This window comes from Pseudopodoces humilis, chromosome 20, assembly GCF_049639895.1.
Source record: "Pseudopodoces humilis isolate 2021_Gansu_Grassland_sample_001 chromosome 20, ASM4963989v1, whole genome shotgun sequence".
Classification (NCBI taxonomy): Eukaryota; Metazoa; Chordata; class Aves; order Passeriformes; family Paridae; genus Pseudopodoces; species Pseudopodoces humilis.
This window is the reverse complement of record NC_142219.1, coordinates 8,329,029-8,357,005: the sequence shown is the minus strand read 5'-3', so window position 1 is coordinate 8,357,005 and position 27,977 is coordinate 8,329,029. Positions and strand designations below refer to the sequence as shown.

Below are 27,977 nucleotides of genomic sequence, written 5' to 3'. Positions count from 1 at the left end.
TTCAGTAGTGATCCTGAAAAGCTCTCATATAAACCATGCAGAATTTGGAAAATTCAGTAAGTTTATGTCAACTGCTTCCTGCTTGAGTCTTGCAGACCACTAGTTCTGGTGTAACCTGCATACTGCTAGCTGCTGAAATAGAAGATTGGGTTTTGCTGAGAGAGTGAGACTTCCTAAAGGATTTGTTTGCTGGCAATTTGCACGAGTGACAGAAGCTGCAGGCCCTGTCTGCTTCTGGCATCAGCTATTCTGAAACAGCAGAGAGGCTCAAAAGTTCTTGTTGCAGCCTTAATTTTATCTGAGACTTTGTAGTGAAGTGACTTGTGTTTTCTGTGCATTAGCAGAATTACTAAATGATATTCTCCTATCTAGAGTCACTAACAGGAAACATCCTGTTTCAGTTTGGGTTGTTTTCCTCCATAGGTAAAGCAGATTGTTGAGGATTCTCTTCTGAAAACCTTAGATGGAGTTATAGCAGAAGTTGCAGAGGTATGGTTTTACCTTCCTTCTTTAATGACTTTAATATTTCATTTTTTGCCTTATTACTTACAAAATCAGTATTTTACTGATATAAGGTATGCTTTATCTTTGCAAAATGATACTAATTTCCTTTCTGAACAGCTCTTTCAGTGATTTAAATCTAGCCTTAGACTATGTGAAAATGGTGATGGGGGTTGATGTTTTTCACTAACATAGGAGGAAATAGTTATTTTCCTACATTAGCTGTGTTGTCCTAATAAATTACAGCATTGATTGCCCCAAACTGGTTTACTGTAGACTGAGGTCTTTCTTGCATATTGCAGTAACACTGTCTTTTCTTCACATATATGAAATGTGTTGGTTGTTGTCAGTTTGTGGCTTGGAAATCGCTGCTGCTGTCTTAGGTGCCTTTCTATGAGTTTGTCAGTGTTTCATCTCATGCACTTTCAGAGGTGGCAGACTTGGTTCTTTAGGTCTGTGAGTCCTCGTTTCAGAATAAGGACGTGTTTCTTGTTCTCCTCTCCCCTGGGTGCAGTTCTGTCACAGCCTCCACCACATTTTATGGAGTTTGCCTTATTCCTCAGGGCATAAAGCTGTGCTGAAAGGGGTGTGTGCTGAAATGTGTGCAGAAATGACTCTGCTTTGCTCTCAGCCTCCCATTGAGCACTGCCATATTCAAAATGTAGGCCTGAGTGGAGACAACTTCAGCCTCTCTTTTTTCCATCTCAGTAAAATCAGAGCTTTGAGCCCCGCCTTTATTTTTCTTTTTTGTTTTTAGCCCCATTGTTAGAGAAACAGATGTGCTCTTCCAATCAGTGACTGAATCTTGTTTAATGCATTGAATGGCTGTACTTTTTCTTTCATTACTAGCAGAGGGGGAAAAGCTGTGAAGTTACTTCTTGTACCTGTTTTATACACTTGTTTACATTGTGGAGGTGGACTGAGATATATTTATTTGTATAATGTAAGATACTTCCTTTTGAATCTAAGATCTTCCTTTTGAATCTAATGAAAGATTTTCTCTTTCAGATGGGTTCTAGTACAGATCTCTATTACAAAACCTTCAGTGACCCTCTTTATCTTGCTCAGTTTAAAATGCTGAGAGACACACTATACTATATGAAAGGTATAGTATTTTTTTTTTATTTATCTTTCATTATGTTTAGGATCTCAAGCATCATCTGCTTTGTATTGAGTGCTTGAACATTGGATTTACATTTCCTGGGAACTCTACTTATGGTATTAAATTTGTATTTTGAAATGTTTCCATATTAAAAAGGTGCTATGGAAGTAGGAAAAAATGTTTGGACCAGCTTTAAAAGGATTAATAGATAGCATTTGAATTGTCTGTTCACTGGTGGACTTTGTTATTATATTTGTCTTTTAGACAGGACATAAACCTGATTAAATAATATAATTTATAATGTAGCAATGACTTTTATATATGCTGTTATCCTGATACACTGACTTCAATCCTTCCAGTATAATGTTGTCTCCTTTTTTTTTTTTTAGACCTTCCCAACTCATTTGTGAAGGAAATCCATGATTTTGTGCTGGAACAATTCAACAGCAGCCAGTCAGAACTTCAGAAAATCCTCCACGATGTGGATCGACTGCACAATGAACTGAGCCCTTTAAAACTGCGTTGTCAGGCCAATGCTGCCTGTGTGGATCTCATGGTGTGGGCTGTGAAAGATGAGCAAAGTAAAAAAAAATGTTCTTTGGTCTCTACAGTGTCTGTTCGTTGTGTTCTAAGTTGCAGAAATACTTACAGAGTAGATGGTTCTCAGAGAAATATTAAATTTCGTGGAATACTTCTTACTTTTAGAATACGAGAGTAAAATTTCTGTCAAAAGGTTGTCAGATTAGTTGGCTGAGTAGTTAGACATCTCTTTATAGAAATGGAAACAGAAACTTCTATTAATTATCTCCAGGGGATGCTCTAGATGCTGAATTGCATGCAGCTATTTATTTTGGGAAACTCTTTCTTACTTTTTCTCTATTTTCTTTCTTGTTGTATAGATTTTACATCTGCTGAATATGTGAAGGATATTTTCATTTTGGACATTGCAATATTTGATTTCTGTTCAGTATGAAGTATGCTCAAAATCAGCTTTAAGTATTGTCATTCTTTCAGACGCAGTGTTAGAGCTGTTTGGTGCAGGTGCTAAGTTTCTAAAACTATTTTTGCAGAAGCAGCACTGAATCTTATACTAGAAGCTTTAAGCTTATAAATTCTCTCCATTATTTTAGAAATTCCAGTAAGCATTGGGTTGTGTGTGGCCTAATAACAAATTGAAAATAACTTTTTGTATTGGATTTTTTGATTTAAGGTGCAGAGAACCTGTGCATCAAGTTATCAGAGAAACTGCAGTCAAAAACCTCAAGCAAAGTCATAATTGCTCATTTGCCACTGCTAATTTGCTGTTTGCAGGTCTGTCATTACAGCATTTGTCATTAGTTACTGTAATTACTCACTGTATCAGTGAGTGAGAGTGTAGGGAATTTTACAGATTGCTAGAATAGTTTATCTGCTATTTTTATTACTTTCCATCATTGTGTTCTTCATTTGGGTTTCAGAGGTCAGGTGTGAAAACTAGGAACTGCTTTTAGAATTTTCTTAACTCGACGACTTCTTGAACAAGAATATTCATGAGAGTTTTTTAGCCAGTATTTAATTTCTATTTATTAGAACTATTTAGCTTCTTAGTCCATTACACGGATAGTGACCTGCCAGTCCCAATGTTTTAACTGAGGTTTTAGACTAAGCCTTGGTTATTCTAATTTTTGTCTGCTTATTGGGCACTTACCTAGTCTTACAAATGTGGTGTTTTCTACCACATAAGTTGTAAGTTATCAGGTTCCTCTAGATGTTGGAGCTTGTACAGTAACTTTATTTTTGGTGAGTGCAGTTAATGTCATGTAACTCCTATGAAAGCACCCAGGAAGGGAGCAGCAAGGCTTGAGTGGTATATGACATACCCTAGAATAATCTAAACTGGTTAGAGGCTAAAAATGTCTAAATCTTCTGCTAAAAGTTGAATCTCAAAACTATGTAGGATTTATTTTGTTTTCTGTTTGTTTGTATTGAGCTGAAGTTGCAAGCTTGCAGCTGAAATAAAAACATTGCTGTTTTATTCTGTTTTGTTGGTTTTGTCTTGTTTTTTTTGTTTGTTTTTTTTTTTCCTTTTTAGGGCTTGGGTCGTTTGTGTGAGAGGTTCCCTGTTGTAGTTCATTCTGTCAATCCATCATTGAGAGACTTTCTTGTGATACCTTCCCCAGTGCTTGTGAAGCTTTACAAATATCACAGCCAGTACCACACAGGTAAAGGAAATAAGCCTGTGCTCCTGAGTGATTGATTTTCACATTGTGTGGCTTTTTCATACTTTTTGGTATTTTGTGGTGATGCAGCTGTAGGTGGAAATGGGTGGAAATGGAATTGTGCAATTTTTTTTTGGAGGTGGGGAGAAGGGAAGCAAATGAAATTCTGGTAGAAGTGTATCTAGGGGTAAGCAGTAGAACTGCTGTGCCTCTTCTGCTGACACTGAGCGCTTCTGTCTTGAGTAGAACTCTGCAGCCAGAGCTAGTGCATAATTAAACTCATAGTGAAATTACATACCCAGTTGGAACCTCCCTTGTTTCAAGTTGAGGCTATTGTGTCTAATTCTCCTACAAAGGCTGCTTCTGTCTGCCCTGTAGCCTACTTTGCAGTTTGGGAGGCAGTCACTGGGTCTGTCCAAAACTACTGCTTCTCCAGAGTGAACTAGGTCACGTTCTTCACACTCCCCATATGCATCCTCTGCTCCAGCCATGTGACTGTCTTGGCATTTGGCAGGATTTTGTTGTTGTTTTTAAATTTTAATACCGAGGTATGATTTCCAGAAGAAAAATTTGAATCGCTGGTGCAAAAGCACAATTGTAAGGCTAGAGCAAAACAGTAAAGTAGTAAGTGGCTATATTTAGGAATAATAATATAGGAATAGTCAAATACTGTAATGGCTTGTATAGCTCATTAAGTGGTGTTGATTTCTGTACTCCTGTGTTCTTAGTAGGTGGGAATGACATCAAGATTAGTGTTACCAACGAGCATTCAGAATCCACTCTAAATGTAATGCCTGGCAAGAAAGGTCAGCCATCCATGTATGAGCAGCTGCGTGACATTGCCATAGACAACATCTGCAGGTAAGAGGGGGGCTGGCACCATGCTGGACATGTGCTATTTCCCTGGCACCATGCTGAACACATGCTATTTCCCTTGCAGAAAAGTACTGTGCCCATTTAGAAGGTTCTGCTCTGTGCTGCCAGTGAAGTCTTTGTGCCTTGTTTGGTCATGACTTCATTTTCCTTCAGGCATCTCTTGGTTCTGTTTATGTCCTAAATGTAAAATAATAATTCGGTCTTACTGTTTTGCTTCCCACATCAGCTAGTCACCATTTTCAGTAGGTAGGTGTTTTTGTAGGTATTCAGTAGTTTGTTTTTTTTGTTTTCAGCTTAGGTTATCACATGAGTGAGTCTCCTGTAACAGAAGGATTGTCACACATGTGGGCAGTGATTATCCTTCCCTTTAGACAGCTGCAAAGAGCTAGAGGGAAGACATAGTTGGTGACTAGAGACAAGGAATTAAAGTTTCAAAGCAGTGGATTCTGAATTTGCCTTATTGCATATTCTCATCACTATTGTTTCTGGAGGAAGCAGAAGTAGAAACTTGGCTCATTTTTTGAAATTTATGTGCAGCATTCCTTGGCAATCAGTTCTTACTCTCCGGTATAAACCTGCTTCCCTTATATATAAATGGCATGCATTTACAGTAGTTAAAAGTGATATGTTTTATTGATGCATTATGTTTTTTCTGTCCATTGTTATTCCAGATGCTTGAAAGCTGGTTTGACTATAGATTCGGTGATTGTTGAGGCCTTTCTTGCCAGTTTATCCAACCGTCTGTACATCTCTCAGGAGAATGATAAGTAAGTTGTCAGTCAATTGTAGAACCAAATTTCCTTCACTCTGAATCTGAGACTTATTCTAAGATATAAGTAGTGGCAGCACTATTTTAGAATTAAATGTTTCTGAGATTAATGGGCTTGTGCGTGGGGTCAAGGTCTTCCCATGCCAAGCCTTTGCAGAGCTGACCCCCTTTCCATACTGAGAGGTATGGATTCAGTTTTAGCTGATTGAATCAGCAGTTCTTTGGCGAATATTAGCCAGTTTTGAGTCCTCAGCTGAGTGATGCTTTCTCTTTAAGCTTTAGCTGTCCTTTTTTTGGCTAGACACATCTTGTCACTTGTACCATTTTGCTCTGTTTTTAAGAGACTCACCAACCAAGAAGTCTCATGGTGGAGGTATGGTAGTAACTGGTCTGACTTAGTATTTTGCCCATCATTTTTGCCTCTTTTCACTGTTGTTTTTAGAACAGTTTGTTCGTGGGTTATTGTAGATTTCTTCAATAATGAGTCTGGGAGAGGTTATTTTTTATTTTGAAAATAAATTTGTGCAAGTATATCCTCTTATATTAAAGTAGGAAATAGTAGTATTAAAGTATTAATAATATTAGAGTTGTTAGTGATGTTAGGATAGGATTTGTTACTTACATGAAATGTAACTGAGGTTTTGGTAACCTTGTGGTTATCACCTTGTGGGTTTTGTTTGTTTTCCTTACAGGGAAGCTCATTTGATTCCTGACCATACAATTCGTGCTCTAGGGCACATTGCAGTGGCACTGAGGGACACCCCAAAAATGATGGAACCCATCCTGCAGATCTTACAGCAGAAGTTTTGCCAGCCACCTTCTCATCTTGATGTACTCATCATTGATCAGCTTGGCTGTTTGGTCATCACTGGAAATGTAAGAAAATAATTGGCCAAGAGAATGCCAGTTCATGATCCCTTTCCTTTAGTTAAATGGAAATATATTTTAGAAAGTGTACTTGCAGAAGGCTTTTAAAGCTTCTCTTTTCTTCACTACAGGTAGACATTTGTACAATCTTTGTGATATCAGAAAACAAAATCTGTGGTATTTGTAAAGTGCTGTCTCTGTAAAGAAGATGAATCCCCATAGAAAATATGAGTCTTTTAAAGAAAATACTATAAACCCTACAAAACTCAATCTTTTCAAAAGTTACTAAGTTTTTAAACCTGGCCTATCACAAACAAGTGGAGAGTATTTTCTTTTTGTGTCAGTGATTAACTTTCAAAATCTTGTAAATTCATACATTTAAAAGTACAGAAGATTGTCTTCTTCTCATACAAAGATTAACTGACTTTTTCCAAATGTCTCTGTGCCTCTGAACAAGCAATTAATTGCCAGCACTCAGAAGCCTGAAAAAATTGTTTCCATCGGGAAGGCAGAATTAAAGAACATAATAAATTTTTAAAAATTTGATCAATTAAAAACATTCACAAAATTCACAAAAGCACTTGCACTGTTTGTTTCATGGAAGCTGAAACCATTGCTCAAACTGTGGCTACACACCCATCTGGAGAACTTGGTAATACTTAGAGTATTTTACAGGGCTCTCCTTCAGACAGATTGTATTCAATAAGCTTTATTTAGGGATTTGGTTTTGGTTTTTTGCAGCAATACATTTATGGTGAGGTGTGGAATCTATTTCAGCAGATCAGTGTTAAAGCAAGCTCAGTTGTTTACTCTGCCACAAAGGACTACAAGGACCATGGATACAGGTAACACTTAACTGTGTCCCTTAAACATGTGAAAACTATGTCAAATATCCTTTGTGCTGCTTTGGGGTTTTTCACTTTTTCCCCCTATCAAATTTTGTTACAAGGTTGTAAATTGTACTGTTCTTCGATGTTGAAAAGAAATATATTAATTTAAAAATAATAGCACTTGAAAATGCAGAGATTCCTGAAAATGATTTTCACTACAGGTAGCAGTGATAACTTTTACCTCTGTAAGGAGTCAGTATTTGTGAAAGATAATTCGTTGATGACTTATGTTATCTGTAATTACAGTAATTAATTAGTAAATTGCAGTAATTAATTACTGAATCTCTTAGCCCAGAAAAACTGAGAGTGTGGTTTGTTTTGTTTTTAATGTGCTCCTGGTACTTGGATCAAATGCCAGCCATTATCTGTTTAATTCTTTGTAAATTACGCATTGTTGTCCCCAGTAGAAATAAAGATTGTCACTGACTCTGTGGGTAGTTGGGGTAGGCTGGATACCTTTCAGTGCAGAATGGGAGTAGCTGAGAGGCCTGTTCCTGTACTGACAGGAACACGTTTTAAGTATTTTAACAATGCAATCTCAGCTTCAACAACTGATGTGAGTTCTGATTCTTCTGCTCCAAGAGCTTTCCCAAAACAGAAACACTGCCCTTGGCTGCTTTTGGTCTGCTAGATGGAAGTGCTTTCCTTGTGGCCATGACTGCATCATAAATGGAACATTCTCCAAAGGCACAACTTAAAAATAGTTTTTCACTTAAATACCAATTGCACTTCAATTGTCAGTAAAATGATGTGCTGCTCATAAAAACAGCAAGGAAAAATCTGGGTGAAAATATGTCAGTAGCCTTTTACGAAGAAAACACTGAAAATATAAAACCCGAGGAATTGCTTGTTCATAACTGTTCTTTGCCCTCAGGCACTGCTCCTTAGCAGTTATTAATGCCCTGGCCAACATCGCTGCCAACATCCAGGTAGAGCACCTTGTGGATGAGCTGCTGATGAACTTGCTGGAGCTGTTTGTTCAGCTTGGGCTGGAAGGGAAGAGAGCTAGTGAGAGAGCAAGTGAAAAAGGACCAGCACTGAAGGTCAGATATGCACTGGTTTTTAATGGTGTGCAGCTGTGCTTTATGTGGGTGGCACTGCTGAACACACAGGGAAAACTCCCACTGTGCTAAGCCTGAGAGTGCGTTCTGATTGTGGAGTGTGAGTGCAGGTCTAGGATGTCTGACTGATTCATGTGGAGTGCCCAGATAAAATGGGATAGCTGTGGTTCAGCTGCCTGAGCTGGAGTATCAGAGGCAGAGCTGCAAAGGGAACCGTGGGATGCTCTGGAAATCAGTATGGGAGATAAACTGCTGCGCTGACTGAAAGCTGTGCAGTTCTGCAGATGGAGAAATGACAGATTTCAGATGGATTGAGCTAGGAGGCAGTGTTTCTTTAGTGTGAAGATCCTGAGAGCAGTTGTCACTAAAACATTCTCCTCAATGCAGAGCGTTAGTTATGAAAGGTATTCTGAAGATGGGGTTACTTCATTTTCAAGAAGAGATAAAGAGGGTAAAACACCCCATATGCTGCGTTTCCCAAACAAAAGCAAGCTTTTCTTTGTTAGTTTGCCTATGCCTCTTCTTCTCAGCACATTAAAATTTGCTTGATAACCATTAAAAGGTTCAGTGATTTAATTGTTCTATTTTCAACCATTCAAAAGTGCTTTCTGTGAGGAGAAGAAAAAAGTCTTATTTTTCTTTTGCTATTGCTGATAGTTGGCAGGGATGTCCCCTGAATATGCCCAGGAATGGAAGTCATTCCATGTTCTTCACCCTCAGTGACATATATTATCATAAAAAGGCTGATATTTCATTTTTTTTTAACAAAAAATGCTACTAGAAAAGTGGGTTTTCTACAGAAACTCTGTAGTTCTGCTGAGTTCTGCCTATTGCAGTTAGTTTGCATCTCTGCTGACTCTGAAGCAGTGAGTCACATGCAGTGAATTGTCCTGAAGTTAACAAAAAACCCATGGCGATGTTTTCCAATTGTCCCCACCCCTCAGAGTGCCTTCTGTGCTATTATTTTATTCCCTTCAAAAATATTTTAAGACCCAGCTTCTGTTTTGCTTTATCTTGACTCTCCAGGAAAGATAACTGAAGTTTGTTTTAGTTGGGTTGCGCCATTATTGTTTCATCTGAAGACTATTCGGCTTTGTTTCTCTATTGCTCTCTTCTTTCCTTCTTTGTTTTTGCTTTTTTTCAATTGCTTCCTTTTGGTTTAATTCCACTTCAAGCAAAGCTGTAACCGATTAGCACATCTTCCCTGCCTCATCTGTGTGGGGGCAGCAGTCTCTCTCTTGCAAGGAGGGAGCTGGAGCATTCCCTCTTTCCCAAATCCAGTGTGGAGGGATATCGGAGGTTGGGAAAGACTTTAAAGTGGTGTCTGTGCCATTGCTGTTTGCCTGATCAGAAAAGGTGAGAAAAGATGTGCTGTGCTCAGTGAATGTTTTCAGTTCTTAAATACTCTGCTTGGCCAAGAGCAAACACACGTATATAGCTGCAATTTAAAAAGTCCAAAAAAGTAAAAGGAAATACGTATTTTCCTTACGCTTCTTCTATTTCAATGGAAAAGGCTGCTCCTCCTGCTTAAATAAATTCTTGAAAATGCTATCTTTTTACAGGCTTGTTATTTTTGGCTTCATTTTGATAGTAAAATGAAAGTTCTGGTAAACATTTCATACTTATCTGTGACCACACATTTAATGTGATAATTTTTCTAAGAGTTACTCAATATCTACAGATTGTGTGCTGACAGGGGAAAAAAATCCCATCTATAGTCCATGAGGAAAACCTGAAAAGCTTTGTTAAATGATTCCAGGGTGTGTTCAGTCCAGTAGATTTCATGGGTGCTCTCTTGACCATCTTGTGCATGTCTCTTTGCAAGATACAGAGTTGTACTTGTAACGTTTGATGCTTGAAATCTGTCTTATAGCAAATACTTTAGAAATGCTTTTGTAGATGTTTTGAGCATTTCCTTTTTCTTCTCCAGGCCTCCAGTAGTGCAGGGAACCTGGGTGTGCTTATTCCTGTCATTGCTGTGGTGAGTAACCAGTGGATGATGTGTTGTAAACAATAATTTTTCTCATATTTATCAAATACTGGTGCTATTTCAAGCAAAATAGTTTCATTGACTGATAGTGCAGAGGTTACCATCCAAGAGAAATGTAGTACTACTACATAATGTAAAATAATACACCTTGCTCTAAGGGTGGGAAACATTTGTTTAATAATGAAAAATCTCCTGAAAATAAAGAATCTTTTGTGATTCAGGATTAGATTGTTTCAAGCCATGAATTCAGGAGATTGTTGGAGCTAAATAACACTGTAGGGAATATGACTTTGAATAGTGTTTGGCATGCAGTGTAATAAACAGCGCATATCTGTGGCCTGAGGAGAAGTGAAAAACAAAAGTTAATAGAAATAGAGTGAAAAATAAATCTTAGTTTGGCAGCAAAGTGAATTCTACTTCTTAAAAGGAAAAAAAAAATCATTGATAAAGAAAGGGGTAAGTGTCCCTTGTCTTCTGAAATGAGAATTGACTTTCAGGCTGAAAGCATTTTAGGAAACATGCAAGGATACCAATGGCCCTGCCAGACTCATTTATTCTGAAGCATATCTGAGTTCACTCTTGGATGTTATCTTTTTCTGGGGAAAAAACATTTCTTTTAACAAAGTAAAAGTGCTAATTCAGGAAAAAATTGTAGATCTGGATCTGCAATGGAAAATTTGATATGTCCAAGATGTGTTACCAGGTCAATAGGACTATTTGCCTTACTGCTGTAGCTTTTACGAAAAAAAAGTCACATCTAAAAAATCCATAGACAAACTTCCTGAAGGACAAAAGGCATCATGCTGCTTGTTTCCCTCCTGAAGTTGAATTATTCTGTAGAGCTTTTCCTGCACAGCTGGTGGGACAAAAGTGAAAAACGTATCCCATGCTTCCAGTAGGGATGTCTGCTTGTAACTTGTTCCTACTGCACATCCATTAACAGACAGGAAAAAAACCATTCATTTCATGCTCTGCCCCCTCAAACCACTGAAGTGCTTCAAAGAGAAGACTAAATTAGCACTAAAGATCTGAGGGCTGTTCCTTCCTTCCCATGTCTCTTCCACTGGTTTTGTACATCAGTCCTCCCCAAATTAAGCAGTGATCACAAGGACCAGTATCTAACTTTAAAGAAATGTGTTTCTGAATATCTTGGATCACTGTTATTCAGTAGTTGCTCAGTTTTGGCATGAGCCAGCTAGTCCTGCATTGAGATGTTCTAGTGGGTGGCATTTTTCAGCTGTCAGTGATGCTGATTTCAGTGAAAGCAGGACTATTCCTTGCATATTGAGAGAAGATTAATGCTTATTAGAGACTTAATGTAAAAGTTACGGAAGTACTTTTCTGTTTCAAATTTTTATTGATGATACATTTGTTCTGAATGGCTGGGGATAACTGCATTTTTCTTAACCAATGTGACCTTTAAATGCAGTCAGATAGTGCCAGAATCTGAAGCAAGAGTTAATGGTTACATTATGGTTGTTGAAGCAAATATTTGACTTTCTTGCACAATGTATGAAGATCATGAGTTTCGAGCAGTAGCTGATTTGCTTTTCTGTTTGACCTCTTTGCCTTGAATAATTATCTTTACTTAAGTCCCCAAAATCCCATACTGCAGATGCTCCAGCTCATTCAATCATTGATAAACCAATTAAACCTAGGGCATGAATATTTAAGCTTTTGCATATGCTTTTCTTTCTTGTATATGCTTTTCTTTTTGAATACAGATAAAACAATAAAATGTGTTAGTGATTTCTGTTATGCACTTCCAGTACTGAAAACTATCTACCACATTATGGACTTAAAGGACAGAATAAGGGGGAACATCTGAGTTTCCTATTCAGTATCAGCTCTTCATCATTCATCATCATGTAATACCAGTGTTCCACTGGTTTACAGGTTGAAAAGGTTTGAGTATGGAGCTTATAATTGGAGCAGATGCAAAATTACAAACAGCAGTATATAAAAGCAAAATTAAATCAACAAGTTAAACTTATTATCAGAAAAACACCATTTTAAGAAAGTTCTTAATTCTTAAATTAATGGGTTGGTTTAAAGGTTATTTGTGTGGTTTTGCTAACATAAGACAAATATATAATGTATATAAATAGATTGATACAGTATTTGATACTGATTACTGTAAAAAGTAATAAAATTACTCTCACTGGATTATGAGGCACATTTTTTTAAGAAGGTATGATGTAAAGTAAGGTATGCAGAGGTGAATATGTTCATTTGCTTTAATAATTTGAATGTATGGTGCAGCTCTGTTCCTTGTACCAGGTAGCCAGTGATATTCTACAGAGTGTGGGTAAATTTTCTCATTTTCAAATGTGACACATTTGAACAGAATTTGTGTTGTTTCCAGAACAATTCAGAAAGTTTGCAGTGACTTGAAAGGTTTTGTCCATTAAATCAAGTATGGAGAGTGCACTGGAACATTAATAGAGTGATTGCTATAAATGGCTTTTTTTCTAGAGAGAATTAGCTGATACTAAGCCAGTGAAAAGAGCATTTTGCTGACTGCTTTCCCTCTGAAGGGTATTCTGAGGATATTTATGTCATTTACCAGGCTGGCCTAACTCTGATACCTCTTGAACCAATGAGAGGAAGTATTGAAGTGATACAAGTTAGATCAGGGAAAAGTAGTGGCTCTCTTAGTATTTCATTCCTCCAAGACACTTCTGTTGCCTCTTGCTTGATACACTGGTCCATGAGGCTCATTGTGTGCATCAGTCTGAGTGTTTAATACACATTGTGTATATTCACTGAACATTAAATGATGCAAGCAAAAGAAAGAATGGAGACACTTGATCTTTTTCAAGTTAGATTGTGTAAAATGCCCAGGAGAGACTTAGGTGTCTATGGCTGGTCAGGTATTCAGGATTTCCTTAGTCCTATTTATCATAAACAGACATCCTAGCACAAATTTGGAGCTAAATTTCAAGATTCCAGATAGTCTAAATACTTTATTGATTACATTTAATACACTGTTGCAAAACACAAAGTGTAAGTTACTTTGTGATAATTTTTTTTTTTTTGCTAGTAATACACTTATATCAATACATGGCACTAACCATTTTAAATTGTAGTCAAATTACCTTCTACTGTGAGTCCATTCAGGAGAAACTACCTGTAGATAATACGTTTTGTTTTAGTACCAGTGACTTTTGTATTGACTAATACAACAATAAATTTTCCTTTATGATACTGGTATTTTAACATGTAATTATACAGCCCATGTGTAACAGAGTGTTGGAAGGTCTTCTCTGCTTTTAAGATGTGGCTGGGTTGGCAACTCTGCCCATGAACAGAAGGCAGCTGGTGCGGTGCTCATAGATCAGGAACAAAAAGGGGCGGTCGACGACAAAGCGGATCTGAGTGGAGAGAGGCATGAACCCCACGGTGGTTATTGCTGCAGCCTCTGTGCCCTCCTCATTCACTGTGATTGTGCCTTGGTGATTGAACTGTTCAGTCAAACAAAACAGGAAAACAAATGAGAGACTCTCCTAAGTACACGAATGATGCACTCACAGCCTTCCCTGCTCCATGTCCCACACCCTTGCTGCTCATCCTGCGCAGCACCAAAAACCTTTGGGGTTTGTTCTGTGGAGAAGCCTGTTCCTGACTGAACACAATACTCTCAGTGCCTTTGACATCTGATTAAACGTATGCTTCGTCATGTGAATAGACAAGGGCAAACCCACAACCCCTCCCTCTTAACATCCTCCAGAAAAATGAGGAAAAAATATTGTTTTAGCTTACTGTGCAATATTATTACTGAACTGCCATGATACTGGGTGATAGAGTTTAATCAGAGAGAAGGTGAAATGAGGAGTAAATACCCTGTCAATGGTGATCTTCTCATCTGATATACCAGAGTAGTCGCCTTTTCCATTGAACAGTTCTTCTATTCCCATGGATCTCAGATAATCAATCAAGTTGTAAGTCTTCTCCAGCTTAAATTTAGGCAGAACCACTTCTCTTGTTCTAATAAAAATAAAGACAAAAAGGAAAAATAATTGAGCAGATAAGTATGTACAACTCCTTTGCTTTACAGACCTGTTGTGGATTGGATTTTTTTTGCTGTCTTCAGCAAGCAGGACACAGAGATACAGGACTGTACTTTTTTCAAAACTTGAGCATCATGACTTTTAAAACTGCTTTAAAAAATTAATTCCCCTGTGAAAACTTAATTTGTCAATTTGATATTTCATTTATAGTGATTTGCATTATTTATGTGTATAAGGAATGTGACTGAGCAGTTCAGTGCATGCTTGTAATAAGTGTTGAGGTGTCAGATTTTCTGAAGTACTAAACTGGAGATCTGTCACATATTGTGTACAACAGAAGTAGGCTGAATTCCTGGATTCCTGGAAATTATCTCTTTTTATCAAGTTTGAAGACAGGTACAGCTAACCTGTCATCTTCCTCAAGGGAGGCTTTATTTTTCCTCTCCCATAAATGTGATGTCCTTTGTTGACTATGGAATGTGTTCCTTTACACACAGCTCTGTTGAAATGCTCAGTGCTGAGCTGATAGGCGGATGTGACCAAGATTATTGGTGCAGAATAATCTGTTATTTTCACAGTCCTGTTTTTCCTTCTTATTGTAAACTTCATCAGTAAGAATGTTTTCTTTAAATTGACATCGTTAATTACCCAATAGAAAGAATTTTGAAACTTCATTACAATTTTCTACCTCAATCATCCTTGATTTCTTGATGGTATTTAAATTTTGAGAGATCACCGGTCCTGATTTCTAATTCAATAAATCCATTTTTTGGAGGTTTTGTTTAGGTTTTGTATTTTTTTATCAAAAGATACTATCCTCTGCGTGCTTTACTTGAATAATTTTTTTTTACTCATCAGTCTCAGTGAGAAAATACATTGAGATTTTACCAAGAAGTGCTTTTCAGCAGATACCTGTTTGTCATGCTTTTCTGCCACTTTTCTACCACTTGAGGTGTGAGCTGCTTTTCGAGGGCTTTCATGCTGGCCAGTTTGTGTGGGAGCACCACGAGCATGCTGATGTTGCCCACGAAGGGGAGCTGGATGATGCTGCAGTCCAGCTCAGGGTCAGCAGCTGCCAGGAAGGTGCCCTTGGTCTGCATCATCGGCACCTTCACCGTCTGCTTCTCGTTCAGCCGGAAACTTCGCTTCATGGTCATTTCCACTGGAAACTTATTCTCCCAAGTTCCTGTTCATACAATGCAGAAGACAGATAAACCCCAAGGTGGCTGTTTAATGAAATGTTCCCAGAATAGGTTTACACTAAGCTTTAAGTCAAGTGGACTGGGAGTTACTGCAGGAGATTGTTGATTTCAGTGAAGCCTGAATTAGAAGATGAGTTTTAAAGTTACTTCAAAATTCCTGTCTTTATAACTTAACATTTGTCTGATTTGAGTGTTCTGAATTACAAAAGCAGGTGAATACAAACCAGAAATAAGAATGTGGTTGGTGTGTGTATTATTTTTCTCTATGGGGAGCCAAGAAATTTAAACAGATGTAAAATATTTCTTAGGGTTTGCGTCTAGCAGAACACCTGACCCAGCTGTATTTTCTGAGAGATGTGATGCTTGAATCCAGTTCTGAAAGCACCTCTTTGGAGAACTTTAGTGGTGTATCAAGCTAAGCAAGGGCTGGATTCATTTTGGACAAGGTTGTGAAAGATGCTATGCTGGAGGCATTATGTTACCTTAGTCCATTCAGAATGGTTGATTTTCCATCTTAACCTGAAGAGTTGGGGTGTTGACTGCTTAATTCTATGATCCATTTTGATGTGATAACAGGTTCCTGTAGATGTGCTGAAATCTGACAGGTTTATGCCCAAATAATGCAGTCCAACACATTTTGCAACCCAGAAAGCTTTTCCATCAGGGTTTAAAGCTTTCTGTGTGGAGATAATCTGGATACCAGAAATATTTATTAACTGTTTGAAAGAAGGTTTTTTAAATGCAGTGTTCTACTGGTCTTTTTATAGAACTGTGGCTCTGGAATAAAGATCATTTCTTAAGGGGCAGACAAAGCTAGAAGATTATAGTGGAAATAGCGTTACCAGTATTTCCTGTAAAAACTCAGGAATTTAGGTCATTGTTGGCAAGCTAGTATGTGAGGAATGTGACTGACTGTGTGGAGTGCCTAGAGTATAACCTTTATTGGTTCCTTGGTGTGACTTTGCCAGATTGACTGTGAATAAGGAAAGAAAAGCTTTAAGTCCGACTTTCATTCTAATAGTTCCTGCACGTGTCAGGCCGATGGAGATCAGTTTGAGAAGTGATCAGACTGTGGTTAATAACCTGAAAGGTATGGGGTATAAAATGGATTATGCTATTCTCAAACAAATAATCTCACTTCCAAGGAAAACCCAGTATCTGTCTGTTTTTCAGGGAGCAGAATTCACATATATAGGACCTCAGCTGGCCAATGACATGGGCCTGCTGTGGGCCAGGGGAGCTTCAGCAGCTCTGCCATCCACTGAGGGATGTGAGACATAATCAGCTCTTCCTAGTGGAAAAGAGGAGCTGGGGAACATTTTTCTTGGATTCAGTTTTGCAAATGTGTTTGTCTTGGGGTAGAATACTGATCCCCAGCAGGAGCTGTGTGGCCAGCTGAAACCAGTTGGCACTTGATGACTTTTGTGACTTTCTGTTTTGAATCTTCCCCCAAGATGTCTTTTGCATCCATCTGTGCTGGCAGATGTTGTCTCCATTGAGTGACTCCTCTTTTGCATTTGTGACTGGAATCTCAGAAAAAAATCAGGACATTTTGGACCTGTCAACATTTGTCAGTTACCAAAACTGACATGGCTAAAATAACCAGCTCCTACTTGACAGGAAGCTCATAAATGATTACTCAGAGTTCTGCAGAATGGAGGGTGGGCTGGACATCTATACAAGAAATAATGTGCTTCTTACCAACATAAATAGTTTACAATAGTTTCTTGATGTTCTTTAATATAAAAGGAGCTTGAAACCTCACAGTGTTTGTCAAGTATCCCACTACTCAGTCTCACTTGTACTGAGATCTTTGTATATCTGAAAATACTTACAGGTTTCTTGGTTCTGAGGGCTTAGTGGAGCTTTTCTGCAGTAGTATAAACAGTGCAAATGGAAAGATGTGGACAAAATTTGCCATGTTAGCAGGAGTAGTGGGGAAACTAAGAAACCTAGGAGCAGAACTTGCTTTTAAAAAGTTCAGTTCCACTCAAAGGAGAATTCCCAGGAGACTGTCACTGTAAGACAAAAGAATGAGAGCAGTAGAGAATTGATCTTTGTTTTGAGGGTTAGAAATTCCAGCCTTCAGCAGATGGCACAGAAGGCAATTTGGACTAACAGGACTTCAGGGGCAAAAGAAAAACCCTAAAGCCTTTTTGGTCTTGATGACTCAAGAGTTCAAATACCACAGCTGTCTGTTTTTGTGGTGTTTTTGTTATTTTGAGATAGCATAGGTATTGAATAATTGCAGCATGAAAAGCAAGGGTATTTCAAATTTCACAGAATGATGAAAAAAAAATATCAGTTTCACTTTGTATAGTCCTTTTCTTTGGATGGTTTAACAGGCAGTAAAGCCTTGCATTTAGTATATGATTATCAGGGATGTAGTCAAGAATACAAGTAAGTGCCTGTTGGATGGTATCTGAGAACAGGAGATTATCTGGATTTTATGCTAATGATTGCTTCAGATTCTTTTAGGGATAAATGGCATTATTCAAGGAAGTAATTCCCTGAAAATGAGTGGGAAAAGGTACATTTATAGGAATGTTGCTTCTATAAATTGCTGGGATGGCAGGTGTAAGAGAGGCCTTTGTTTCCTGGAAGCAGGGACATAACTGGGGAAAAAGAAACTCCTTTATGATTATGGAAAGGAGTGTGTTGTACTTGCAAACATTGCTACCCTTTTGGGCTAATCTGTCTTTTCTTACCTATGTTTTAAGTCACCTTCATCTGATTTTCATCTTTAACAGTCAGTAACAGATTTTCTTTTATCCTCAGTTCTTCCATTGGCACCTCTCACCTCTTTCTCATTTAATATAGTTTTAAAAGTTTGTTGAAAACTTTCAACCTGAGGCAGATAACATGTCTTGAAAGTGTCACCACAGGCTCTTAGTTTAAATGTAAAGATGTTGAAAATAAGGGTTTATAATAAGAATATATTGTAGAATCTTTACTTCAAGCCTCTTTGACTGTTCAGCCTATACTAATACATGAAGAAGCCCGTATCAGCTGACCATTCATGCTGAATTAACTAAAATATTCCATGTAGTGAATGAGTTTGGTTTTAGTTGTAGAAGAACAGTGTTTTGTTTATTCTCTTAGGTCCCATATATGGACTTGTTGATAAGGATCATTCTCTGATCATACTAAAAAATTGCTTCCTTCAAGCTGAAATTCTTTGTAGTCATTTATGTGAGTCCTGAGTACTTCAGAGATGCTAAGTGCTTTAACTGAAATCAACCTGTACCATTTTGGTGACACCAGGACTGAATGTGACTTGCATATGCATCTATACCTCCCCATCTGATACTTCTACAAAGCTTATGCTTTCTGAGGCTATTCTGCATTCATACGTTGTTTCTCTGTTTCACTGTGAGTCATTGAGGTTTTGGAAGTAGTAAGCAGTTGCTCTGTGTATACAATACCTGCTAACTTCAGAACATTGTTGTGCTACAGAAACAGGCAAAAAATGGGCTAATAATACAGATTCCTAAAGAGGGGGTCAGTAAGTTTTTTGTAGTGTGTATTAGACTTAAGTTCTGTCTGGGATTTCTAATGACATATGGCAGTGCATTGCAAACTGAGAAAATCCATCACCATGATTGAAATAACAGAGTCTTACCTTTAAAGTAAAGACAATTAAGAATCATCATCAGTGTTGTAGGGTTTATATTCACAAGAGCTTCCTTTATTAATCCCTTGGTCAACTTCAAGATGCGTTCATTGGTTTTGGCTATGAAGCTGGGATCTGAGAAATCAGCTGGTTGGGCATCAGCAAAGTAGTATGTTTTCATATTGTTTTTGAAGTCATTGAGAATAGAAAAGTCTTTATGAATATAAAGGTCATTGACAGACCTCAGTGTGTAGCCAAAGTTGCGCCTGAAGAGCCGATGGGTGAGTTTGCGGAAGAGGTTGTGAACAGTCATAAGCTCGTATTTGCTGCTGGCATTAATGAAGTCTTGAAATCCAAGAACAGATAACACTTCCTGCTGGGTTTGATCCTTCAGACCCAGGGAGATCATAGCCATTGCAGTGGAAATACCAACAGGAGCCATGATAATATTGTCTGAGGAGCTGGCCTTGTCTGCCACACTGCGGTAAAGGTTAAAGCCAAAGTTTGCATTGAGGATATTGAGGCGCTGGATTCTGGTTTTGCCATGGAATAGTTCAAGAATATTTCCTTGCTGAACTTCAGAAACCATTTGTGGGGCAGCATCAATAATATCACTGTAATCATCTTCACCCAGTATCTTGTCGAGGTCTAGATAGTCCTCTTCCTCCTCCTCTTCAGGAATCAAGTCATTAGTGATGGTGTTTTCTCTGTGGAACTCGAGTGGTAGGTTTGGCATATAAGTCCCGTTTTCATGTGGCTGTGCACCTTTAAGGCTTTCAAAATGCTCAGTGACATCCTTGACTCCGCAAAATGTGGAGGTTATCATGAGAGCAAGGGCAAGCAATTGAAATAGGAACTTCATTCTGACAGGTGAAAGCCTGGAAGACAACATAACACAGTTGAGAGTCAAGGCTAGTTGAATTTTAGTTACCTGTTCCCTAAATTTTAGGTCCATGCTGATTTCTGTTGCAGCAGCAGATCTATAGTTACCTTTTTCGACAGCACTGTTTTTTGGTGGAACATATGTCAATTAGATGGATAAGTCTGTTTTACTGGTAATTGGTTTTGCTTACACAATGCCTCCAGCCTGCCAAAGAGTTGGTTGGTCTCCTCCGATACACAGTCATTGCTGGCATATTTCAGCAGTTACAAACTCATTACCCAGAATATGTGGGACTCTTCATTTTAAGCTTTTACATTTAAACCATGCACTAACTGTGCAACTAGTGTGTGTTGAAAATACAGTGTGAAGTTAAGCTTGAAGATTTGAGCTTGTTAAAAGGGACTCCTGATTCAGTCCCCTGCAGGAGCGTACCAGAAGGCTGAGATGTACAGAAAATTTTGAAAAACAAACATCCTGTAGCTGCAACAAAATGGAAGTCTTGTGGGAGTATTTTGGAAAAGCAAGGCAGCAATCTGGTGACTAAAGGCGATCTAGGCATGCAGAAAGACATGTATTTGCACTAAGTACCATTAGTGGGACTGCAGTGGGGGAAGTGGGCATAAATGTCTGTCTTGGCCTGCTCACAGTCTTACTCGGGTGTGTTACTCAATGTCTGTCCACCCTTTCCGCAGCTCTCTGTCCTCATCTGCCACTTTTGTAATGGATTGGCTCGATTCTACTTTTGGCTTAGTTATGTTTTGTTTCACTTTTATGTAGCACTGCAGAACTCATAGTGATCTCTGTTTTCTTTGTGATGTGAAGTCTCTGTGAGCTCCCTTCAGAACTTTGTTTCTCTAGGCTGATCCCAGTTCTAGATTCACAACCTCGCCTCTTTTGTTTGAGAATGCATTTAAGTAGAACCTTCATTTTTCTAAGGGAAACTTAATCAGTCTCTTAATCTACTGAGCATTGGGATTGTTGCATTTTTAAATTATTTTTAAACTCAAGAATTTTCTTCAGTATATATTTGAAGAGAATCCATCAAGCTTACTCAGCTCTAAAACCCTCTACCAAGAAGCAGGTCTGAGAGACTTTTCACCATAATATTGGGTGCAGTAATTAAAGTGATCTTAAAAAGATACAAAAAAGTGTAATTCCCGCCTGTGACAGTCAGAGATCAAAATGTTCAATAGATCTGTCAGCTGAAACTGAATGGGTGTCTGAATGCCAGGCCTTGGCTTTTGCTCAAACTTAACTATAAAGTTATTTCACACATTTATAAAGTTAATTTCAATTGATACCCTTTCTTGAGGAAAAAGACAGTTATTTGCAATATAATACAGGATTGAATGCAGTTAAAATATTAATTAAAATATTAAAATATTGAATGCAGTTAAAACAAAAGTCTTAGTAAGTTGTTGATTAAAATGCTTTTTAAATTAGGAAAGAGAGCTATTCCGTAAAGTATAAAGGTTCACATACCTGTACCTGTTCACTGACCTGTATATCAGTGAATAAAACCTTGAAGGAAAATATTTTCAAACATGTTGTAACAGGTTTGAAATAACTGAGCTGACAGATAAATTTTTGAAACTATCCCCCAGACTAATTTGCTTTAAAACCTAAAACCATTTAAGGTGATCCTCCCATATAAAATAATATATGGTTTTGCAAAAATGAAGGATACTAATAAGATGCTTATGAAATTGTTTTACACTGTGACTGAACATCTCAAGTCAGTCTTTTTCTTATTGTTTCTCCATAAATTCATTAGTTTTTCCCCGCCCCCAGAAGTCAGGCCCTTAGGGCTGAGATACTCTGTCCAGTATCCATTGATAAACATTTTCTGCTCTTGGCACAGCAGAATTTGCTGTCTGTATTCCCAACTTTACATTCTTATCTTCATCAAAGTTCAGTTATTGTTCCGCTGCACTTACACAGGCAAAACATCCCCCTTCTCTGCAATACCCATGTTTTTGGTGAGATCTACCCAAAATAACAGGAGAGGTAAATTAAGCTTACCTTTAAGCCACTGTACGGGAAGGATGTGTTGAAAAGCTCAAGTAAAGGGAACTGCTGTGTTTAAATCTGAACTTTGACGCTGGTTTTTTGTGTATCTCCCAAAGTAAACATTCTGTAAACCAAACACTGCTAAACTTACTTCGTCAGCCAAAATCCCTCCCTTGCCTAGTAATCTCTGCTGAATTCTCTGTTGTTTGTTGAACTACTTTTATAGCTTTGCAGGTACTTGTTCCCTTTTGAGGAAGGTCTTTGAGCAAAAATCGGTGGGTATGTAAAGTTTCAAAGTCAAGCACACACATAAACTTGACTGTTAATGACAGGAAGATTCGTGTAACTGCTGTTTTCTGCTGAAATGGGGGATGGGGGGAGCATCTTAGTGCAAATGTGTTTGAGGCCTCTGTGGTTGTGATGGGGTTTCTTCAGCTGATGTTATATTGGTGCAAAAATTTCCGTTGCACAAACAGCTTTTTACCATAGTGTTGTTCAAGAGCTAAAACACAGACTGATTTTATTATAATAGAGAGATTTTTTCATGCTTTTCCTTTTTAAATGACTAATCTCCCTCATGACTTAAAAATGCATCTGAAGTTGGCTTTATGTAAGGTTTCACTGAAATACTGCTGGCTCTCATACCTAGAGAGAATTACTGTGGTTAGAGAAAACTTCTTCAAGCTAGATTAGAATGTAACATTTCCTTAATAAAGTTTACGGTAGTAATAAACAGTCATCTTGAATAAAGCTTGCAGTTTAAGAGACAATTTCTTCTGCTTTTTATACACTGCCTGTGCTTTAACTCTTTTTAGGATAACACATATGGTCTTTGTTTTCTAAATTTATCTAAAATTGTATATCATGTTGGCTGAGAGGATATACTGTTCCTTTGGTGGTAGCAGCTATTTGTGCAAAAAATATAAGAGAATTTTAATAAATGTGTTGAAAATAATGCTTTTTTACTTGCTTGTTTAGATAGTAAATTCTTCAGAACTGATGTCATTCTGTGCGTGGGTGCAAACAATGAAAGATCCCCAACTGGTGCCTCAATGTATTTCCACAAAGCTGATAAACAATAGCAACCAGAAGTGTTTTTGACTAATATTTATTTAGTTTGGAGTTCCTTTACACTGAAGCAAAGCTGCATGGCATTGTCTTCAGCACAGTTTAAAGGATTGTGTGGTCTCTTCCTCCCTGAAGTGTATAGTATACCAATATTATGTATTCTCCTCAGAAGTTACTGTATCAGCATGGTGTTATTCCTGTGTAAAACAAAGGAAATTCTTACTTCAGACATCTCAAAGTTAGCCTTTCAGCTCTCCAAATATAACCTAATTCCTTCAATATAACAATAGCAGTACAATACTAGTTTTCATAGGTGACAAAGAATATTACCTTTGTAAATCATAGTAAAGAAGATACACAAGTTGATTCTTTAGTGTGGAATTAAGTTATTCTAATTCCCACCATTTTCTAATGTTAATTTTTATTTCTTTGCTAGCTCACTAGGCGCTTGCCTCCCATCAAGGAAGCCAAGCCCAGGCTGCAGAAGCTGTTCCGCGATTTCTGGTTGTATTCGGTGCTGATGGGATTTGCTGTGGAAGGATCAGGTACTCTGCATCTAAGAGAACAGCATTGCTGCTCACATTTAGACTTTTGATGAATCTAAATGCAACTCTGTGCAAACCATTCACAGCAGCTGGAAGAAAAATTACAGGCATAAAGACACTTCAAAGCAAACAGCTTACATGACAGTTCTCTGGTGGCATTTCTTTAAATCTTTGCAGTTTTGTTATCAGATTCAGCACGGTACAACTTGTACTTAGTTTTATTACAAAGTTAATAGCCTTAATTATGAGTTTTGATAGCCAGATTCCTGAAATGGAAGATAAGACTCATGGGGTACAATGATAATTAAGTAGAAACTTCACCTAAACATACTTACTAAGTTTGGAACATGGATCATGTGTGTTAGTATCTGTGCTTAAGAGCATGAAAAATCTGCCCTAGAGGTAGTGCAAAGCTTGGTAATGCAAGTAAATTTGTGAAATTTGATTTTTTTTTTTAATCCCTCATTCCACCTTCCTCTTCCTACTTGTGTTCCAGGTCTTTGGCCAGAAGAATGGTATGAAGGTGTGTGTGAAATTGCCACCAAGTCTCCATTACTTACATTTCCCAGCAAAGAGCCACTCCGATCTGTTCTGCAGTACAATTCTGCCATGAAGAATGACACCGTGACTTCTGTAGGAATTAATTTCTTCTATTACCTCCTTCTATAGTGTCTGCCATTGTTAAATGACATGGTCCCTGTGATATATTGAAATAGCACAACACCTCTTCAACCTGCCTCCAAAGCAGCTATTTTACACTATTCTTCTGACATCAGGCTGCATAAGTAACTTGGGGTCAGTTTTATGGAGTGTTAATACAAGTGTTTAGTGGGGTCGCTACACCACCTTGATTAGGTATAGAAACCAAGTCTTTGAGGAGATGGAAGCCTCTTAGTGCTTTTTCATCCATTTTGTACCTGACAAAACTCGCACTGATTAAAGAAAGAAAAATCAACCAAGTTTGAAAGAAAACAGCTCATTCAGGCTTTCAAAGGAATATTAAGTGTGCTCTGGCTGGATACTGGTATTCTTGTCTCTCCCTAGCATTTGTAGGATAGATTATGCAGGACAGATTTTGCCTAAGGGCTTTTTGGCTTATGAAATCTCTTTGCCTCCCAAATAAGACAGAAATCTTTATTGTACCTAGATACATAGTTCTGTGACACCAAAGACTGGCACAAGTCCATGAAGTTTCAGGAGCTGGACAGTGTTGATGTTGGTTGAACTTGCATGCATTTAGTGTGGGACTTGTATTTCTTCATTGGTATAACTGCATGGGAATTAGCAATTATTTCTGCCAGAAGCTTGATTCCAGCTTTAATTCTGTTCTGTATTTGAAGCATTGTGATTTGATGGGTCAGGGGAGGTTGTTCTGAGTCTGCAGGCAGAAGCATCCTGACATATTGTTTGTGAAGGCTGAAATGTTAACAAATAGCTGAATGCATGTTTGAGGAAACAAAATAATACAGGATTCCCACTTGAGATAACTTCATGTATTCATCTCTAGGCTGAATTAAATGAATTACGGAGTACCATAATCAATCTCTTGGATCCTCCTCCAGAAGTGTCAGCGTTGATCAATAAGTTGGACTTTGCTATGTCTACCTATCTCCTTTCTGTTTACCGCCTAGAGTATATGAGGTATATGTTTATCTATATTTAGTTTTTTCACTGATGAAGCAGCAAAAAAACCCCTAAAACAAAACAACTAGTAAATCCCTGAAACAAAAAAGAACAATCTGAAATAAACAAAAACTGAAACAAAGAATAAAATAAAACCCCCGAACATCCCAATGTAAAAAACTCTCCTTCCCTAGGGTGCTGCGTTCAACTGACCAAGATCGCTTCCAAGTCATGTTTTGCTATTTTGAAGATAAAGCAATTCAGAAAGACAAATCTGGTAAGATTTACCTGTCTAGATTTCCTCTCAACTTGTGGTATAAGGAAATTACCTCCAGGCCTGCAAAACAGAAACAAATCAAGCAGCTATATAACAAAATGAATCATGTTCACCAGATTGCTGCTGCTTTATTCTTGCCAAGAGCACTGGTTTTGTTTTGAAACAAGTTCAATATTGGCTGAGTAAACGTAAACACTTTTTAACTGTTAAGCCTGGTTTATAAAACAAATGTAATTTTGACAATGAAATCTGTCACTTTTCTCCACTCCTTAGGCATGATGCAGTGTGTGATAGCTGTTGCTGATAAGGTGTTTGAAGCTTTCCTGACAATGATGGCTGATAAAGTAGGTTACCTGGAAACTAGAATTTTGAATTTGTATGAATGTTCTCATTTCAGTTTATGGAAGTGAGTTTGTCTGTTCCTTTAAGAGCTTCATTCTTCTCTTTGGCATGTTTTTAGCCTAAAACTAAGGAGAATGAAGAAGAGCTGGAGAGACATGCACAGTTCTTGCTGGTGAATTTCAACCACATTCACAAGAGGATCAGGAGAGTTGCAGACAAATACTTATCTGGACTGGTAGACAAGTGAGTGTAGATGCCATGTTTCTCTTTTCACAATGCCTGTTTAGTGGTTGCTTAGGCACTTGGTGACACTGGTCAAGTGGATTTCTTGGCTGCTACTAATGCTGAAACGTCTCCTTGAAAAATTACATTCAATGGTATCTCTAGCCTGAGCTCTGAAACCCCTGGTTAAAATGTGTGTCTGTTTAGTATTCCCATGGTGGGAATAAAATGGTGGAGCAAAGCAAAGTGCCCATGATAGAAATGCCATCTCAATTGCTGTGCAATAGCTCTCCTCAGCTTTTGGCTCTGGATAAAGCCAGGCTGTTGTGAACCATGACAGGCTTTGTGGCTTCTGTTGAGTATGAGCTTATCTAAGGATGTATAAAGCTGGCTCTTTGAGCAGCTCCCTTGATAAAATAATGGCCTTCCTCAGCTCTCTATGTTTACTGTGTTTCTTAATTCTGTCTTGCTCTAGATTTCCTCATTTGCTGTGGAGCGGAACCGTGCTGAAGACTATGCTAGATATTCTGCAGACATTGTCTCTGTCCCTTAGTGCAGTAAGTGCTTTTCTTTCCTAGAACTTTTTTTTTTATTTGTTCTGCATTTATTTGATATTTAATTGAGTTTGTAATTTGGCTTTCCTTTTACTAAGTTTGATAAAATCTTAATTTTAAATTCTGTGAAGCAAGAAATATCTTCGCAATCCTATTAAATAAGTAGTAAAACTAGTGCTAAAAAGTTCTTGTCAGACGTGGTTTATAGTTGTTGAAATGTATAATTCGAAATAAAGATTCGGTGGTGTTTTTCTGGTTTGTGGTTAGTTTGGTCTTCTATGAATTATGGTTTGCAGATTGTATTCTCTCCAGTCAGTGTATGTGTGCCCATATTTCCTGAACCTGTTACATGCTAGAATTTTTGAAGATGGAAATGCTTTATTGAATTTTATTTTTATACTGAATGTTGAGAAGAGTGTTTTGGATTTTCAAATTATTTATTCCAAAAATCAAACTTCAATATAAACAGTTGCTTTTAGAGCTATTTAAATTGAGAGCAAATGTTAGCAAAAAAGGTTCGGTAATCAGGCTTCTTGTTTGCTACCTGTAGTGTTAATGTCAGGTGATGATGATTTTTTTCTTACTGAGGGTTGATAATTGTTTCTGTTTAGGACATTCACAAGGACCAACCATACTATGACATTCCTGATGCTCCCTACAGAATAACAGTCCCTGACACACATGAAGCCAGAGAGGTGGGTGGCTCTCCTTGAGTTATCAAAGAATGAAATAATGCCTCATTTTGTAGCTTGAGATAAATTAGTGAACTACTCTGAATGGTCATTTTTTAAAAGTACTTCCCTAGGTAAGATTTTTCTAATAGGATATGACACTCAATATTTATGTTTTTCTTAATTTTACTATTTTACTTGACCTAAAGTGTGATAGTTCTTTTCTAATCAAGGGCACAGTTATCTGTTACAGAAATTTTAACTTTGTCATGTTGCTGCAACTGTCTTGCTCCCTATGTTATTTATTACACCATTAGAACCACTGCCTCATGTTAAATGTCCTGTATTTTACTGATTGTGTTGATGCTTTTTATTCTAGAGTATAGTCAAGGACTTTGCTGCACGCTGTGGGATGATTCTGCAAGAGGCAATGAAATGGGCTCCCTCTGTTACAAAATCTCATCTACAGGTAATGGGCCTGCTTCTGTGAAAATTTGATTTTTGTACATCTTGAACACTGCAAATCTACCTGAAGTTTATATTTCCTCCCCTAAAAAAAGGAGCCTCAAGGGATTCTGTGTGTGAAAGGACAAACAATTACATTCTCTTCTTCCTTGTAGTCCAAAACACTTCATCTCATAAGGGTTTTTTTTGGTCACAAGTGATTCTTTTAAGAGAAGATCGCAGCCTTCAAGCATTTATT

General features: G+C 37.8%; 2 protein-coding genes across 3 annotated transcripts in view; one reads left to right on the top strand and one right to left on the bottom strand.

The window, feature by feature from the left end:
* Positions 1–27,977, top strand: part of PI4KA (phosphatidylinositol 4-kinase alpha) — a 54,147-nt gene that overhangs the window by 8,270 nt on the left and 17,900 nt on the right. Inside the window, exons 9-28 of one of the 2 annotated variants that reach the window (XM_005524394.2) lie at positions 424–489; positions 1,510–1,606; positions 1,993–2,184; positions 2,814–2,914; positions 3,675–3,804; positions 4,530–4,662; positions 5,349–5,444; positions 6,139–6,322; positions 7,055–7,158; positions 8,078–8,246; positions 10,195–10,245; positions 23,477–23,585; positions 24,082–24,218; positions 25,093–25,226; positions 25,403–25,485; positions 25,759–25,829; positions 25,946–26,070; positions 26,525–26,606; positions 27,215–27,298; positions 27,654–27,743. In XM_005524394.2, the coding sequence (XP_005524451.2) occupies positions 424–489; positions 1,510–1,606; positions 1,993–2,184; positions 2,814–2,914; positions 3,675–3,804; positions 4,530–4,662; positions 5,349–5,444; positions 6,139–6,322; positions 7,055–7,158; positions 8,078–8,246; positions 10,195–10,245; positions 23,477–23,585; positions 24,082–24,218; positions 25,093–25,226; positions 25,403–25,485; positions 25,759–25,829; positions 25,946–26,070; positions 26,525–26,606; positions 27,215–27,298; positions 27,654–27,743 (2,238 nt within the window). The remainder of the gene's footprint in view (positions 1–423; positions 490–1,509; positions 1,607–1,992; positions 2,185–2,813; positions 2,915–3,674; positions 3,805–4,529; positions 4,663–5,348; positions 5,445–6,138; positions 6,323–7,054; positions 7,159–8,077; positions 8,247–10,194; positions 10,246–23,476; positions 23,586–24,081; positions 24,219–25,092; positions 25,227–25,402; positions 25,486–25,758; positions 25,830–25,945; positions 26,071–26,524; positions 26,607–27,214; positions 27,299–27,653; positions 27,744–27,977) is intronic. The other variant, XM_014253780.2, reaches the window with a different exon arrangement.
* Positions 13,201–22,110, bottom strand: SERPIND1 (serpin family D member 1). Its single transcript, XM_005524392.3, has 5 exons — positions 21,985–22,110; positions 19,089–19,957; positions 15,177–15,450; positions 14,097–14,241; positions 13,201–13,718 (listed from the first exon to the last, which is right to left on the bottom strand). The coding sequence occupies exons 2-5, from the start codon at positions 19,939–19,941 to the stop codon at positions 13,527–13,529; spliced, it is 1,464 nt and encodes a 487-aa protein (XP_005524449.1). The 5' UTR covers positions 19,942–19,957; positions 21,985–22,110; the 3' UTR covers positions 13,201–13,526.

What these genes read in the sequence shown, in the direction of transcription:
- SERPIND1 (XM_005524392.3), bottom strand. Translation starts at nt 19,941, where the DNA reads ATGAAGTTCCTATTTCAATTGCTTGCCCTTGCTCTCATGATAACCTCC. An exon ending in TAATTGTCTTTACTTTAAAG is followed by an intron (nt 15,451 to 19,088) that starts GTAAGACTCTGT and finishes TTGTATGAACAG; the next exon opens with GAACTTGGGAGAATAAGTTT. An exon ending in CAGAAAAGCATGACAAACAG is followed by an intron (nt 14,242 to 15,176) that starts GTATCTGCTGAA and finishes TATTTTTATTAG; the next exon opens with AACAAGAGAAGTGGTTCTGC.